Source organism: Terrapene carolina, unplaced genomic scaffold (genome assembly GCF_002925995.2).
Source record: "Terrapene carolina triunguis isolate 2854851 unplaced genomic scaffold, T_m_triunguis-2.0 Scaffold132, whole genome shotgun sequence".
NCBI lineage: Eukaryota > Metazoa > Chordata > Testudines > Emydidae > Terrapene > Terrapene triunguis.
The window spans coordinates 1609629-1624109 of NW_020664483.1; the positions used below are offsets into that span (position 1 = coordinate 1609629).

General features: G+C 53.0%; 2 protein-coding genes across 8 annotated transcripts in view; one reads left to right on the top strand and one right to left on the bottom strand.

The window, feature by feature from the left end:
- The window catches only part of MRPL2 (mitochondrial ribosomal protein L2), a 4057-nt gene extending 1579 nt beyond the window's left edge, over positions 1–2478 (bottom strand). The window contains exons 1-5 of the mRNA XM_026653193.2: positions 2297–2478; positions 1938–2106; positions 1308–1449; positions 967–1082; positions 238–348 (exon numbers count right to left, since the gene is read on the bottom strand). Coding sequence (XP_026508978.1) covers positions 238–348; positions 967–1082; positions 1308–1449; positions 1938–2106; positions 2297–2365 — 607 coding nt within the window. The 5' untranslated portion in view covers positions 2366–2478. The remainder of the gene's footprint in view (positions 1–237; positions 349–966; positions 1083–1307; positions 1450–1937; positions 2107–2296) is intronic.
- Positions 2479–9790: 7312 nt separating this feature from the next.
- Positions 9791–14481, top strand: part of KLC4 (kinesin light chain 4) — a 48101-nt gene continuing 43410 nt past the window's right edge. For 5 of the 7 annotated variants that reach the window (XM_026653148.2, XM_026653152.2, XM_026653151.2 and 2 more), the window contains exon 1: positions 9791–9888. The gene's annotated coding sequence lies outside the window, so the exon portion shown is untranslated. Of the gene's footprint in view, positions 9889–12638; positions 12720–13244; positions 13286–14481 lie in introns of those variants that run through there. The other 2 variants (XM_026653149.2, XM_026653150.2) reach the window with 2 other exon arrangements.

Genomic DNA, 14481 nt, shown 5'->3' on the forward strand with positions numbered 1-14481 from the left:
GGGACTGGGCACCCCAAGCCGGCCACCTCAGACCAGCATCAAAGCCAGAGGAAGCTGCTCAGTCCCCAACAAGGTGGAGTGAGGGAGAACCTAGGATATAGCCTGCCTGGAGGCAAACCAAACGGATCCAGTCATCTGGCCTCTACTCAACCCCATCCAGGCTGCTCTCCTTGAACAGAGGGACAAGACCAGACCTGCTTTAATGCTGGTTGTGATCCTGGCGAGGGTCCATCTCACCTGCTGCTCGGATGTACTGCGCTCCTTTCCCAGGGTGGCTTTCCAGGTTATTGATCAGGGTCCCCACAGGCAGAGCTCCCAATGGGTATGCATCCCCCTCATTGGCAGAGACTGAAAGACAAAGCCCCATCAGTGTGCTAGCACCAAGTCTGCTGATCACAGCGACTGCAGGGAGGCCTAAATGGGGCTTCTCCAGCTCCCAATCCCAGCAGAAGGCCCCACAGTAACTTCCCACCTGGCCTAACCCCTCACTCCATGGCGGGGCCACCACAGGCTCTGACCCTGCAGCGCAGACTCCAGGGCAATGTCTTGGTTTGGGTTTTTGCCTCACCCTCAGGACAGGCTCTCACAGCAGGGTGAGAACATCTGAAGTTCTCCCAACCATCATTCAACATTTCCCCTCTGAGATTGTTCAACCAACCCCCCTGTATCCCTGCATCAGAGGGTCCTGGCTGGTGTCCTAGAGAGCTGGCTGCACATGGGAGGCTGGCTCCTTCCAGCTGACACCATATCCGAAGCAGCTACAAGTCCCACTGTAGACGGAGTGATGTGGTGTGACCCTGAGGGAGGGTTTCCATGGAGATGTGCTGCACTAACGGTGACCTTGAGCAGCTATGCCCCATGGCAGATGCTGTTCTGAAGCTTGCAAGAGGCAGCAGTGCAGCCCCTGCCAAGGGGAGCCAGGCCCTATGCCCTGGGATTCACCCAGAGCAGCTTGCCCAAGCTCACCTGCCATCCTGCCTATGTGCCCCGAGGTTTTGAGGAGGTCACCAGGCTGCATGTTTTCTGTTGCAATGATCCAGCGTTTCTGCTTGCCGCCAGCCACCAGGGCGATATCAGCCGACCTGCCTCAGACAAAGAGGAGCTCAGTGAGGGCCCTGGGGTGGGGAGAGCAGCAAGACTACCAGCCTCACACCTGGCTCCCAAAGCATGAGAAAGCTTTACTGTTTACCATGGGCCCCACAGTGCCTCCCACCCCACATAGGGCAGCCAGGCCCATGCACGTCCCCCTCACACCCCAGACACATCCCCAAGCAAAAACCTGATCCACACTCCTCACTGCCGCTCACCTGCAGGGGTCGTACCGGACCTGGATCACCTTCTCCTCATAGAGGCCGGACTCAGCCCCAGGTACATAGCGCAGCCGCTGGAAGTCAATCATGCGGTAGCGCTGCTTGTGCCCCCCGCCGATCCTATGCACAGTGATACGACCTGCACAGACAGCCAGAGTCAGCCAGCCATCCTTGAGCCGGCTCCATCCACTCCTGGGCCCTGACCCAACTCCTCAGGAAGCAACCACCCCTCAACTCCTTCAGGAGACACTGATTCCCGCCCAGGTGCCAGATGTGCCGTCTCCTGCATCCATCCACAGACTTGTTCTGTTTATGGAAGGAAGCATCTGGCCACACTGGGTCATTCTCACCCCCCAGCATAGCTTCCTGCAGCTCACTGTCCCAGCATGGCCTAGATGCTAACAGTGCACCTGGGCTGCATGCAGGAAGAGTGGGCTCCACAAACAAGACAGAGCCCCGGAGAGCAGACCCTTCCTAGCCCCACGGGATGGACCTTGGGCCATGAACTTCTCTGCTTCCTCTATCACCCCCCAGGTGAATGGGGTCCCTTGAGTGTCACCCTGAAGCCCGTTCTCACCCAGCTGCCCCAGTCTGGCGGGCTGCAGGGAATCTGCACTCTAGACATACCTGTGTGATCACGGCCACCTGTCTTTTTCATGCCAATGGGTCGGGTGGTGTATTTGATCCTGCATTTCCACATGGGGTTGTTGGTGGAGAGGGTGGATGAAGTGCTGAATCCATGGCACGGAGGGAGGAGGGTCCCCCCAAGGCAGACCAGCCCGGGATGTTGGGCTCTCTGGGAAATCCAAAACAAACGTGAAGCTCTGAGAACAGAGCCCTCCAGCCCCAGGTTGGATATACCAGATGTGGGGCGAGCTTGCCACGCAGGTCCCTTACCGAGCCCACCCTACCCCGGCCAGGCTGCACACACCCACGCACCCACCCTCTCCCTCCACTCCTAAGGCGGAAGGGCCGCGGGCCGGTACCTGCGGGAGGCTCGGGGCAGAAGACAGCAGCAGGGCCCCTAAGGCCCGAGTCAGGCTTGACACAGCCATTGTGGCAGCACGGCCGGCCGGCTGGGGAGAGAGCAGAGACAGCGGGATCAGCAAGGAGCAGGAACAGCAGGGAATGGGGCCCACACCTCACTCCCCTCCCCCACGCGCGCGCGCGGCCCGGCTGAGCATGCGCGCCCGGCCCGAGGGGCCCCGCCCCCAGCCACAGAGCGCGGGGCGGGGCGTGTCTTGACTCCGCCCCCCGAGCCAGTCCTGCTCCCCAGCTCTGAGCCCCGGGCCCCAGTCCCCCCAGCCGGGCCAAGGCGGCTGGTGCGAGCGCAGCGCGGGGCCGGTCCAGCCCCAACGCGAAACGCCTGTGCCGGTGGGGTCGCTGTGGAGAGTAACTGAAGGGTGCACAAGCCTTGCAGCCGTGCCATTATCTCCAACCAAGCCTCAGGGCCGGCTCCAGGCACCAGGCAACCAAGCTGGTGCTTGGGGCGGCACCTGGAAGGGGACTGCGCGGTGCTCCGGCCGCCAGGGAGAGCAGGGCCACAGCCGGGCTCGCCGCCCTCCTCCCAGGGCTCTGGCCGCCCTCCCCTCCGGCGCCCTCCCCCCGGCCGCCGGGGGAGAGCGGAGCCCCCGCCGGGGCGCGCTGCCCCCCCCCCGCGGCCCCGCCCGCCCCCCCCCCCCCCGGGGGGGGGGGGGGGGGCAGCCAGAGGCTTTTTTGCCTGGGGCGGCAAAAAAGCCAGAGCCGGCCCTGCCAAGCCTTGCCCAGCCAGGGAACCGAGAGTGAAGGTCACACTTCTGTTCCTGCCATCCATCCTGGGGCGGAAATGCACCACTAAGGAGCCACACAGCCTTGCAACCATCCCCTCTAAGAACCAGACCATTTTGAGGGAGGTGTTCTAGGGTATGTTTACACTGCCTAGGATAGGGTGACCAGACAGCAAGTGTGAAAAATTGGGACGAGGGTGGGGGGGTAATAGGAACCTATATAAGAAAAAGACCCAAAAATCGTGACTGTCAGTACAAAATCAGGACATCTGGTCACCCTAGCCAAGGAAAACCTGCCGCGCTCCGTCTCAGAGCCCAGGTCGATTGATGGGCTCACAGAGCTTGGGCTGCGGGGCTAAAACCAGCAGTGCAAGTCTTCAGGCCCAGGCTCTGAAACGCAGCGAGAGGGGTGAGTCAGCCAGAACCCAAACATCTACACTGCTAGGGTCAGCCCCACAGCTGGATGCTGAGACTCGAGGGCATGGGTTTTTCTTCGCACTGTAGATGTACCCTAAGTGTTTCTGATCCCAAATTAGATTAGAGTCGTTTTTAACTACACGTTGAATTATTTACATCTTTTCCTCAGTGGCGTAGCCAGGTGGAGGGAAGAGGGGGTGCGGGAAAAAAAAAGAGCCACCCACTGCGGTGCTTTTACTGACGGGGCAGTGCTCCGGGACTTCGGCGGCGGGCCCTTCACTCGCTCCGCAGGTCTTCGGCGGCATTTCAGCGATAAAGCTCCAGTGCTGCCAAAGACACCCAGAGTGAGTGAAGGAAGGTCCCGCTGCCAAAGACCCCGAGCGCCGCCCCGTCAGTAAAAGAGCCACAGTGGGTGGCCCCTTTTTTTTCCCCGCTCCGGAGTAAAATTAAAAAGGCGCCACTCGTGCTCGGTGGGGGAGCGGCTGCTGCCTCGCTCCCCCCCTAGCTACGCTACTGCTTTCCCTGCTCCTGGTGTCACTATAGGAAGATTTAAGGGTGTTTGGGTGTCACTTAACTGTGCTTTTCCAAACCTTAACTTGTTTGGTTTGGGGATAATTACAACATCCCTGTAATGCTTTTTGCCCTAAATCACTATTACATATTCTTAACAGTAATTTCATTTTAACATCATGTTTGTATGGTTGGGTTTGTTAAATTAAGAACACTGCACGTGAGCCCTAACCAAGATACCCCAAGAGAGAAAGAGAATGCTCCCATGGGACATTTCCAATTATTTGAAGATTTCCAGTATCAACTTTATTTTTCTGAATGCTAACTTTTCAGCGCAGATTCACCCGTGCACCAGAGCACTCCAGCCAGGAAAGATGGGTTTATAGCGGCTTTGCATTGCCAGAGCACACTGATGAATCTGGCCAGTAATCTGTAATTGACGGTCACAGTTGGTTCTTTGAGGGCTGTTAGTGAGATCAGTGCTATGTGAAAAGATAGAAGGGAGAACCCAGTCCCTAAGTCCCACTGTGTCTGTGTTCACCAGTGCTCTTCTCTCACTTCCCCTGCCTGTGCTGCCTCAATGTGCAGTGGAGCCAGAGGGCATGGCTACACTTGCAGATGTCGAGCGCTTTGAGTTAAACCAGCCTTCGTAGAGCGTAGTAGGGAAAGCGCTGCAGTCTGTCCACACTGACAGCTTCAAGTGCACTGGCATGGCCACATTTGCGGCACTTGCAGCGGTGCATTATGGGCAGCTATCCCAGCATGCAAGTGACCGCAACATGCTTTTCAAATGGGTGGGGTGGGGTGTGTTAGTCCATTGTTAAGATCATTCAAGATAAAGAAAAGATACATCATTTCTTAAAGGATCCAGTTCTTAAGTAACTTTTTCCTGTACATTTTTAGAAAACTCATTCTGTGCCCCTTGAACTGCTGTAAGTTTAAGGAGGAAATGCTGTGCTTTTCATACAGAATAAAGAGGATGACTCCCTTCTTTAAGTGCAAATTGGAAGTCAACCTTGAGTCACACCCTCTGTAATTCCCCTAATTGGTATTTTTCCTGCTGTTGGGGCGGGGAGTCTTGCTTGGTCTGGGTCTTGTTATTGCTGGGTATTGTTGGTTGGGCTGCGTGTCATTTTGCCATTGCGGAGGCCAGAGATGCACTGGGTATAACTGGGCTGGGGCCTGAGTCAGGTGTCACTCCTGAGGGGAGTGTAGGTGGAATTAGGCCTGTGCTTGGCAAGGGGAGCTGGGCTACATTTCCATAACACAGAGCGTGCTTGGTGAGTAGAATTTGGCTGGGTATGTAGGGCCAGGTTTTCTTAGTGTGGAGTGTGGTTGGCAAGGGAAATTGGTCAGGTTGCCTTAGCACTAGATGTGGTTCCTGAGGGGCCAAATTTCATAAATGTTAAGGCCAGACGGGACATTAGAATCATAGAATATCAGGGTTAGAAGGGACCTCAGGAGGTCATCTAGTCCAACCCCCTGCTCAAACCAGGACCAATTCCCAACTAAATCATCCCAGCCAGGGCTTTGTCAAGCCAGGCCTTAAAAACCTCCAAGGAAGGAGATTCCACCACCTCCCTAGGTAAAGCATTCCAGTGCTTCACCACCCTCCTAGTGAAATAGTGTTTCCTAACATTATGATGATCTTTTCTGACCTCCTGCATAACACAGGCAGGAGAATCTCACACAGTGATCAAGCCCATCACTTCTGGCTGAGCCTTTTAAAAAGAGATCTAGGTTTTATTTATAGATTCCAAGTGGCAGAGAATCCTTCATGGGTTTGTAATTTTCATGGTCTAAAATGTACCCCTTATTTCTAGTCTGAATTATAAGAAATCTCTTACCCATGAAGGTACTTGTAGACGGGGAATAATCTTCTATTGAATAAACTAAGTAGATTGAACTTCTTTAGTCTCTCACTATAAGGCAAGTTTTCCAGACCTCGAAACACCTTTTTGTTCTTTTCAGAACTTTTCCAGTTTGTCAAAAACATTCTTTTTGAAGTGTGGATGGCAGAACAGGACACAGTATCTGGTAATGTGCCCACCAGTGCTGTAAACAGAAGTGATGCCCTTTCTACTTGATGCTCTCCTGCTTATACATGCAAGGATTGTGTTGGCTCTCTTAGCCATAGCATCACATAGGGAGTTCATGCTGAGCTGGTTATCTATCATAATCCTGAAGTCCTTTTCAGGGTCACTGCATTACAGATAAAGTCCCCATATTGTAAGTATGACCTACTTTATTTTTTCCTAGGCCTTGTATTTGTCTTGTATTAAAACACATTTTGTTTGAATGGGCCCAAGTTACCAAGTGACCCTGATGTCTCTGTATGACTGCCCTGTCCTTATAATAATATACCATTCTGACAGCATTTGTGTCATCTGCACATTTCATCAGCACTGATTTTATATTTACTTTCAGAAACTAGACAAGCCATTTACAACACAAACTTTGCCTCTCTACAAAGGAAAAAGGACACTAAACTATCTAAACTGCTACATGCCACAAGGAGCCACTACAGTAGTTCCCTTAACCCACCCAACAATATTGTTAATCTTTCCAGCTATACTCTTAGCCCAGCAGAAGAGTCTGTCCTATCTCGGGGCCTCTCCTTTTGTCCCTCCAGACCCACGAACATGATACAGTTCTGCGGTGACCTAGAATCCTACTTTTGACGTCTCCGACTCAAAGAATATTTCCAACATACCTCTGAACAGCATACTAACCCACAGAATCCTCCCTACCAGCACAACAAAAAAAAGGATTCTGCGTGGACTCCTCCGGATGGTCGAAACAACAGACTGGACTTCTACATAGAGTGCTTCCGTCAACGTGCAAAGGCTGAAATTGTGGAAAAGCAACATCACTTGCCCCATAACCTCAGCCATGCTGAACACAACGCCATCTACAGCCTCGGAAACAACTCTGACATCATAATCAAAAAGGCTGACAAAGGAGGTGCTGTCATCATCATGAATAAATTGGAATATGACCAAGAGGCTGCTAGACATCTCTCCAACACCACATTCTACAGGCCATTATCCTCTGATCCCATTGAGGATTACCTAAAGAAACTACACCATCTGCTAAAAAAAACTCCCTGACAAAGCACAGGAACAAATCTGTACAGACACATGCCTAGAACCCCGACCAGGAGTATTCTATTTGCTACCCAAGATCCATAAACCTGGAAATCCTGGACGCCCCATCATCTCAGGCATTGGCACCCTAACATCAGGATTGTCTGGCTATGTGGACTCTCTCCTCAGGCCCTATGCTACCAGCACTCCCAGCTATCTTCGAGACACCACTGACTTCCTGAGGAAACTACAATCCATCGGTGATCTTCCAGAAAACACCATCCTGGCCACTATGGATGTAGAAGCCCTCTACACCAATATTCCACACAAAGATGGACTACAAGCTATCAGGAACAGTATCCCCGATAATGTTACAGCTAACCTGGTGGCTGAACTTTGTGACTTTGTCCTCACCCACAACTATTTCACATTTAGGGACAATATATACCTTCAAGTCAGCGGCACTGCTATGGGTACCCGCATGGCCCCACAGTATGCCAACATTTTTATGTCTGACTTAGGGGATGAGAGCTAAGGAAGTGTTGTTCTAATGTCCCTACTCTACTAATGCTACATTGATGACATCTTCATCATCTGGTCCCATGAAAAAGAAGCCCTTGAGGAATTCCACCATGATTTCAATAATTTCCATCCCACCATCAACCTCAGCCTAGATCAATCCACACAAGCGGTCCATTTCCTGGACACTACTGTGCTAATAAGCGATGGTCACATAAATACCACCCTATACCGGAAACCTACTGACCGCTATACTTACCTACATGCCTCCAGCTTCCATCCAGGACACACCACACGATCCATTGTCTACAGCCACGCTCTAAGATACAACCGCATTTGCTCCAATCCCTCAAACAGAGACAAGTACCTACAAGATCTCTATCAAGCATTCTTAAAACTACAATACCCACCTGCTGAAGTGAAAAAACAGATTGACAGAGCCAGACGAGTACCCAGAAGTCACCTCCTACAAGACAGGCCCAACAAAGAAAATAACAGACCACCACTAGCTGTCACCTTCAGCCCCCAACTAAAACCTCTCCAGCGCATCATCAAAGATCTACAACCTATCCTGAAAGATGATCCCTCACTCTCATAGATCTTGGGAGACAGACCTGTCCTCGCTTACAGACAACCCCCCAACCTGAAGCAAATACTCACCAGCAACCACACATCACTGAACAAAAACACTGACCCAGGAACCTATCCTTGCAACAAAGCCCGATGCCAACTCTGCCCACATATCTATTCAAGTGATATCATCATAGGACCTAATCACATCAGCCATGCCATCAGGGGCTCGTTCACCTGCACATCTACCAATGTGATATATGCCATCATGTGCCAGCAATGCTCCTCTGCCATGTACATTGGCCAAACCGGACAGTCTCTACGCAAAAGAATTAATGGACACAAATCTGACATCAGGAATCATAACATTAAAAAACCAGTAGGAGAACACTTTAACCTGTCTGGTCACTCAATGACAGACCTGCGGGTGGCAATTTTGCAACAAAAAAGCTTCAAAAACAGACTCCAATGAGAAACAGCTGAGCTTGAATTGATATGCAAATTAGATACAATCAATTTAGGCTTCAGTAGAGACTGGGAATGGCTGAGCCATTACAAACATTAAATCTATCTCCCCATGTAAGTACTCTCACACTTCTTATCAAACTGTCTGTACTGGGCTATCTTGATTATCACTTCAAAAGTTTTTTTTCCCTCTTACTTAATCGGCCTCTCAGAGTTGGTAAGACAACTCCCACCTGTTCATGCTCTCTGTATGTGTATATATATCTCCTCAATACATGTTCCATTCTATGCATCCGAAGAAGTGGGCTGTAGCCCATGAAAGCTTATGCTCTAAGGTGCCACAAGTACTCCTGTTCTTTTTGATCAAAATATTAAGCAGTATGAGGCCTAGAACAGATCGGTGTGGTACCCCCCTAGAAAGGATTCCTTCACAATTCCTTTTGGAGCTCTTATCAGTCAGCCAGCTTTCAATCCATTCAATAGAAACGACATTCCTCACAGAGAGTGCTTTATTTTAAACCCGTGCCACGTGGGACTCCATCAGAGGACACGTGTGGACTTCCATAAGCTCCGTCCACACCAGCGGTACCGTCCTCCGGGTCGGTTGTCTCTTCATAAAGACCCCCCTGGCGTGTGTTTGACGAGACCTATTTCCCACAAACTATGTTATGCGGCTTGATGCACGGCGTTAAATATCACCCCGGCAGCCTGAGTGCTGGCACTGGGGGGCTCCGCACTCCCTGGCTTGCAGTGGTTCCCATCATACACAGGGGTCACAGTTTGGTTCCCAGGACCCCCCACCAGCGCCCCTGCCCGAGGGACGCGTGGCCAGGCCTTAGGACCCCAGGGGGTCAGGGAGCTGGCAGCCCAGCTGGCCCTAGCCCTGGCCGGGCTCTCAGCAGGGCAAGGGACCAGCGCATCCCCACAGCGCGCGCCCCGCCCGCAGGGAGCGGCTCTGCACCAGGCCGCGCGCGCGCGGTCACCCGGCCCCCAGCGCAGCGGGGCGCGCGCCCAACGGACGGGCCCAGCCTTCACGCGGCTGCGGGGGGGCTGTCAGAACGGCCTGGCAGGGCGGGGGGCGGGGCGGTTGCTAGGGCACGTTACGTGCCCCACGGGAACCCCAGCCTCCCCGCGGGGCATTGTGGGAAGCGGCCGCTGGGCTGAGGCGAGCGACTTGGATTTAAAGGGACCGGCCCGGCTGTGCTGAGGGGACGGTCGGAGCCAGCGGGCCCCGCCGAGTGAGGGGTGAGTGAGGCGGCCCTTCCCCCCGACGGGGACTGGCGGCCCGAGCCCGGCCCGTGTCCCCTCCCCTCCCCCGGTCTGCTGCCGGCCCGCTCCGAGCGGGCTCGCCCGTGCCAGCCGCGGGCCGGGGGCGGTGACAGGCCTGGGGGCCGGGGGCATCTGTCTGGCCTGGGGGCCCTGGCACCGGCGCCGCCGCCAGCGGGGGGCGGGGTCCGGGTCCGGGCGGAGCTGGCGCGCCCGGTCCCGCGGAGGCGCTGGCTGGCGCTGCCGGCCGCGCTGGGGGAGTTGGCCGAGGCCGCCGCTGGGCAGGGGCTGAGGTCATATCCCCAGCGAGCCCCGCCGGCCCCGGCCCCGAGCCGCCCGCTGGCAGTGCCGCTGGGTGCCCAGGGCAGGGGGAGAAACTCCCCCACGTCACCGGGCTCTAAATCCGCTCTGGGGAGAGCCCTGGCTGTCCTGGTGGGTGGGCAGCCCAGTGACCCCGTCTGCGCCCTGGGCAGCCGTGGCCGAAGGAGACAGACCCTGTTAAGGGGCGTGAGGGATTGGCGAGAGGGATTGGCGAGAGACGAATCGGGACAGTCGCTATGCCACGCAAAGGGCACTGGGCTCTGTTCCCTTCCCAGCCCTGCCACTGGCCCATTGCCTGACCGTGGACACGTCGCTCGGCTCTGGGATCGCGGGGATGTGGCTAGGAGCTGTGGGGCGCAGGGAAGGAAGATGTAGTGACTGGGAGGGAAGGCTTCCTAGCAGTCAGGCACTCCAGTGAATGAAGTCCCAATGGAAGAGGAAGAAGGAGTCTGGTGGCACCTTAAAGACTAACCGATTTATTTGGGCATAAGCTTTCGTGGGTAAAAACCTCATTTCTTCGGATGTTTCCAAGAGGAAACACTCCTGCTTGGAATGCTTAAATCTAGACTGGACAAAGCTCTCAAGACAGAGACTAGTCCTGCCCTGGCAATGGACTTGATGGGACCTAACCGGTCTCTTCCATAGCCAGCCTCTCAAAGTTTGACCTGAGACAGAACTAGTGTTGTAGGGAGAAATCTTCCCAACGAAGGGTCTGACTCAAGTAACCAGATGTCTACTTCCCCTTGATATATGGCAAAACCATGTTAGTCAATGCTTTGTGATGACAGGTCCAGGGCAGGCAGCCCTAAAGCGCAGGGTCTTTCTGCACAGCCTAACTGCAGGGGTAGGGTGACCAGATGTCCCTATTTTATAGGGACAGTCCCGATATTTGGGCCTTTTTCTTCTATAGGCACCTTTTACCCCCACCCCCGTCCTGATTTTTCACACTTGCTGTCTGGCCACCCTATGCAGGGGGCACTTGGCCAGTGCTGTGCTAGGATGGCAAAGAGGGGCTGGCAAAGGCACGAAAGTAACCAGGCCCTTCACCTGTCCTGCCTTGTGTGTGGTTTAGCAAGGGCCTTAATTATCAGTGACGGCAGAGCTGGGTATGAAACCCATGATGAGCGTCCAGGCCTGTGTAGGAGGCAAAGTCCTGAATTCAAGCTGGGGCAGAGTTGAAGTGTGGTGATTCACACGCTGTCTCTACTTGTCTAAACTAATCATTAGTAGAAAATTTACACCAATTGGACCTCCTGATTGAAGAGCACTTTGAGGCGCTGTTGATTGTCAGGAAGGCAACAATCAGTGTTACCTTACCCCTGGTGCTTACAGGGGAAAGAATCCGGGTCAACTGAATCAGAGCAGACTTGGTTGATTGGGAGGCGGGGTGGACACAACATAATGGAACAATCAACATACTCCACTCTGACAGCAATCAGTCAAATCTCTTATTTGCTGTCTGAGAGTCCCTGAAATCAACCCCACCCCCAGGCTTCTGCATGGCAATGCCTTAGCTGGAAGCCAGCTTTGGGTAGCTTTCAGGGACTGCAATTTTTGCCCCCTTTGTGCTCCCCGATATTTCCCAGCCATGTTCCCCCACTTAAGCTACTGCTCCCCTTTAGTAAAACCCCTGCTCTGCCCTTCCAGAGGTGCGTGTCTACTGGCTGTGCTCCTTCTGCACAGCAGAGGGATGGGGGAACATGGCCAGCGCTGAGGAAACTAGAGGCTGCAGGCTGTGGATGGCCTGATGAGGAGCTGCACAGAAGAAGGCAGGGCTATTCTGGGATGGGTCCATAGTTGAGGAAGCATTTCTGAGATGGGGGGGAGGGGGATAGCAGAGATGGAACTTAGCTGTCAGAATAAGAAGTTTTGCTGACTGAGAGAGCTGCCTTCTTTGGGTTTGTCTGCATTGTAATTCAAGTTAATAGAGTGTCAGTTAACTGTTGTTAGCTAATACCTCTGTACATGCTGATCCTGGACACTACGAAGTCTGCAGGAGTGTGGCATGGTGCAGCACTTGGCCTTGTGTGCCTGTTTGTGTTTGAAGAATTAATCCTATGCATTATGTACTGGGGTGTTGTTGTTTCATCTTGTGAAACCTCTATGGAGTCCCCTTTTTTCCATGGAGGGATGGGACGAGGGGGTGAAAATCTCCACAAATCTGTGTAAGATCATACTGCAGGCTTTAAAAATTCCCAGCCCTTGGCTCTGGTGCCATGTAGCCATCCATCTAACAGGGATGCTCCATCTCTGTCTAGGTCCTAATGCCCCCCTCTGTGTCTTCTGATAATGTTAACCCTGGTCATAAACACAACCTCAGAAGTTCTCTCGAAATAACTGACTGCAAATGAAAATACCCACTTGATGACCACACTGACTCCCTTCTCTCCCCTGTGCCAAGGTACCTGCCTGCTTTGATGAGCAGGGTATTCAGATCTGCATGCTATGCATAGAGAGAGGTTTGGTGGAAGGTGGCCTCCCTCTGGAAGGTAAGAACTTCCACTTGAATGAGAGGGTGCATAGGAAAGGTGTAGTGGGACTGGGTAGTTGTTGTTTCTGGGCAATGTCTGGAGAATGAGTTGTGAAATTATGGTCTTTTGGATGTAGTGGGTAGTTGAGAAGGGCATGGTGGAGGCATTTGCTCTGCATATGGAGGCAGAGTGTTGACATCTGGCTAGTAATGTGCAGGTGAACTGGAGGATGCTCTGTGGCCATGCGAAGCTGGGGGGGTGATGGCTTGCAGTCCATGCTGGAATATAGGCAGGTGTCAGAGTTCCTGGTCTGAAGGTTGAAGAGGGGCAGGCATGTGGTATTAAGCTTGTTTGGGAAATAGTACAACTTAACATATAAACCTCTATTTCAGAGATTGTATGAACTGGGTTGTAGGTGAGTATCATCTTCCCTGTTAACATCTGTATTAGCAAAGGCCTAGGTTTTAACAGTAATGCTGCTTGCTGTCCACACAGTGAAACAGCCTTAATTCTAAGCAACGGGTGTGTTTGTTCACAGGGACTCTGGACTCTTGTTAACTGCTGGAGCAGCTGCAACTCTCTGGGTAAGGTACAGGTGGGGCTGGACTTGCACTTCCTTAGAAGCGCAGGGCAGAGTTAATATTTACTCCTAATCAAGAAAAGGTTCCTTTGGCTTGGCAGAGGCACAGTAACAAGACTTGCCTTGTACTTTAGAATTTACTAGGTGTTTCTTCTCCAGACTGAGTGGAAACCAGCCCCATCTGATGCATGAGTAAAGCTCCTAGCCCCAGAGAGCCAGGCGGATTCCTTATCCTCTGTGTGCATTTTCCCTTTACAAAAGGTGAAGTGCCAGGGGGCGGGGGAGCCTGTCCTGAGAGGAAGTGTTTTTTGGGGGTAGAAGCAGTTGTTGTGCAGAGCGCTGTACACCATCAATCCCTGGCCTGAGGATCTGACAGTCTAGCTAGGCCATGTCTTCACTGCCAGAAAAGGTGGGTTTTACAGTGAGATCACTAGCGAACGTTTGCTGTGTTTCTGTGGAGCCCTAGCGGAGCTGAGATGCTGGAGTGTTTACTGTGATGTAGCCAGGTAAGGTCAGCACTGCACCTCTGCCCTGGTTTGCCCTCACTGCGCTACATCGTGGTAAAACTATAGTGGCTTGTCTTTACTAGGATTCTGCAGTGAGATGGCAAATGCGTGTTAGTTATATCATGGTGAAAACACAACTTTGAGACAAGGCACAACAAGTGGGTATAACAAACATTCAGCAGGAGAGGGTGAATAATAATATTCCTTATTGATGCCCTGCAGAATCGGGGTGAAGAGAGCATTGGGCTGGGCTCCTTCCCTCTTCCCTAGGGACTACCTAGGACAGGGCCAGAACCCTGAGGCTGCAGGCCACGTTGCTGCACCAGTGGGGTGGGGGAGAGAGCACAGACTAGGGAGCCATTTTAGGGAGTGTTCCAATGGCAGCATGACCCTGCTCATTTTGCCCCATGAATGGGGTTGTTTTTGTGCAGGTGGACCAGGCTGAAGGGCGGGCACCTTTGAGCAGGACGGCTGGGAACAAAAACTAACTGCCAAGCTGTGCTTCCTGGCAGTCTGGTGGATGTCAGCGTGTCAGTGATTGCGTGGCCACCTTGTCTAGTCAGATTGTGAACTCTGGGCAGGGTCTATCTCTCTTGTTCTGTGCGTATACAGTGCCTAGCACTGCAGGGCCCTAGGTGCTACTGTTCTACAAATAGCTAATAACCCTGCAGTGCCAGAGGGAGCTATTGCTAAT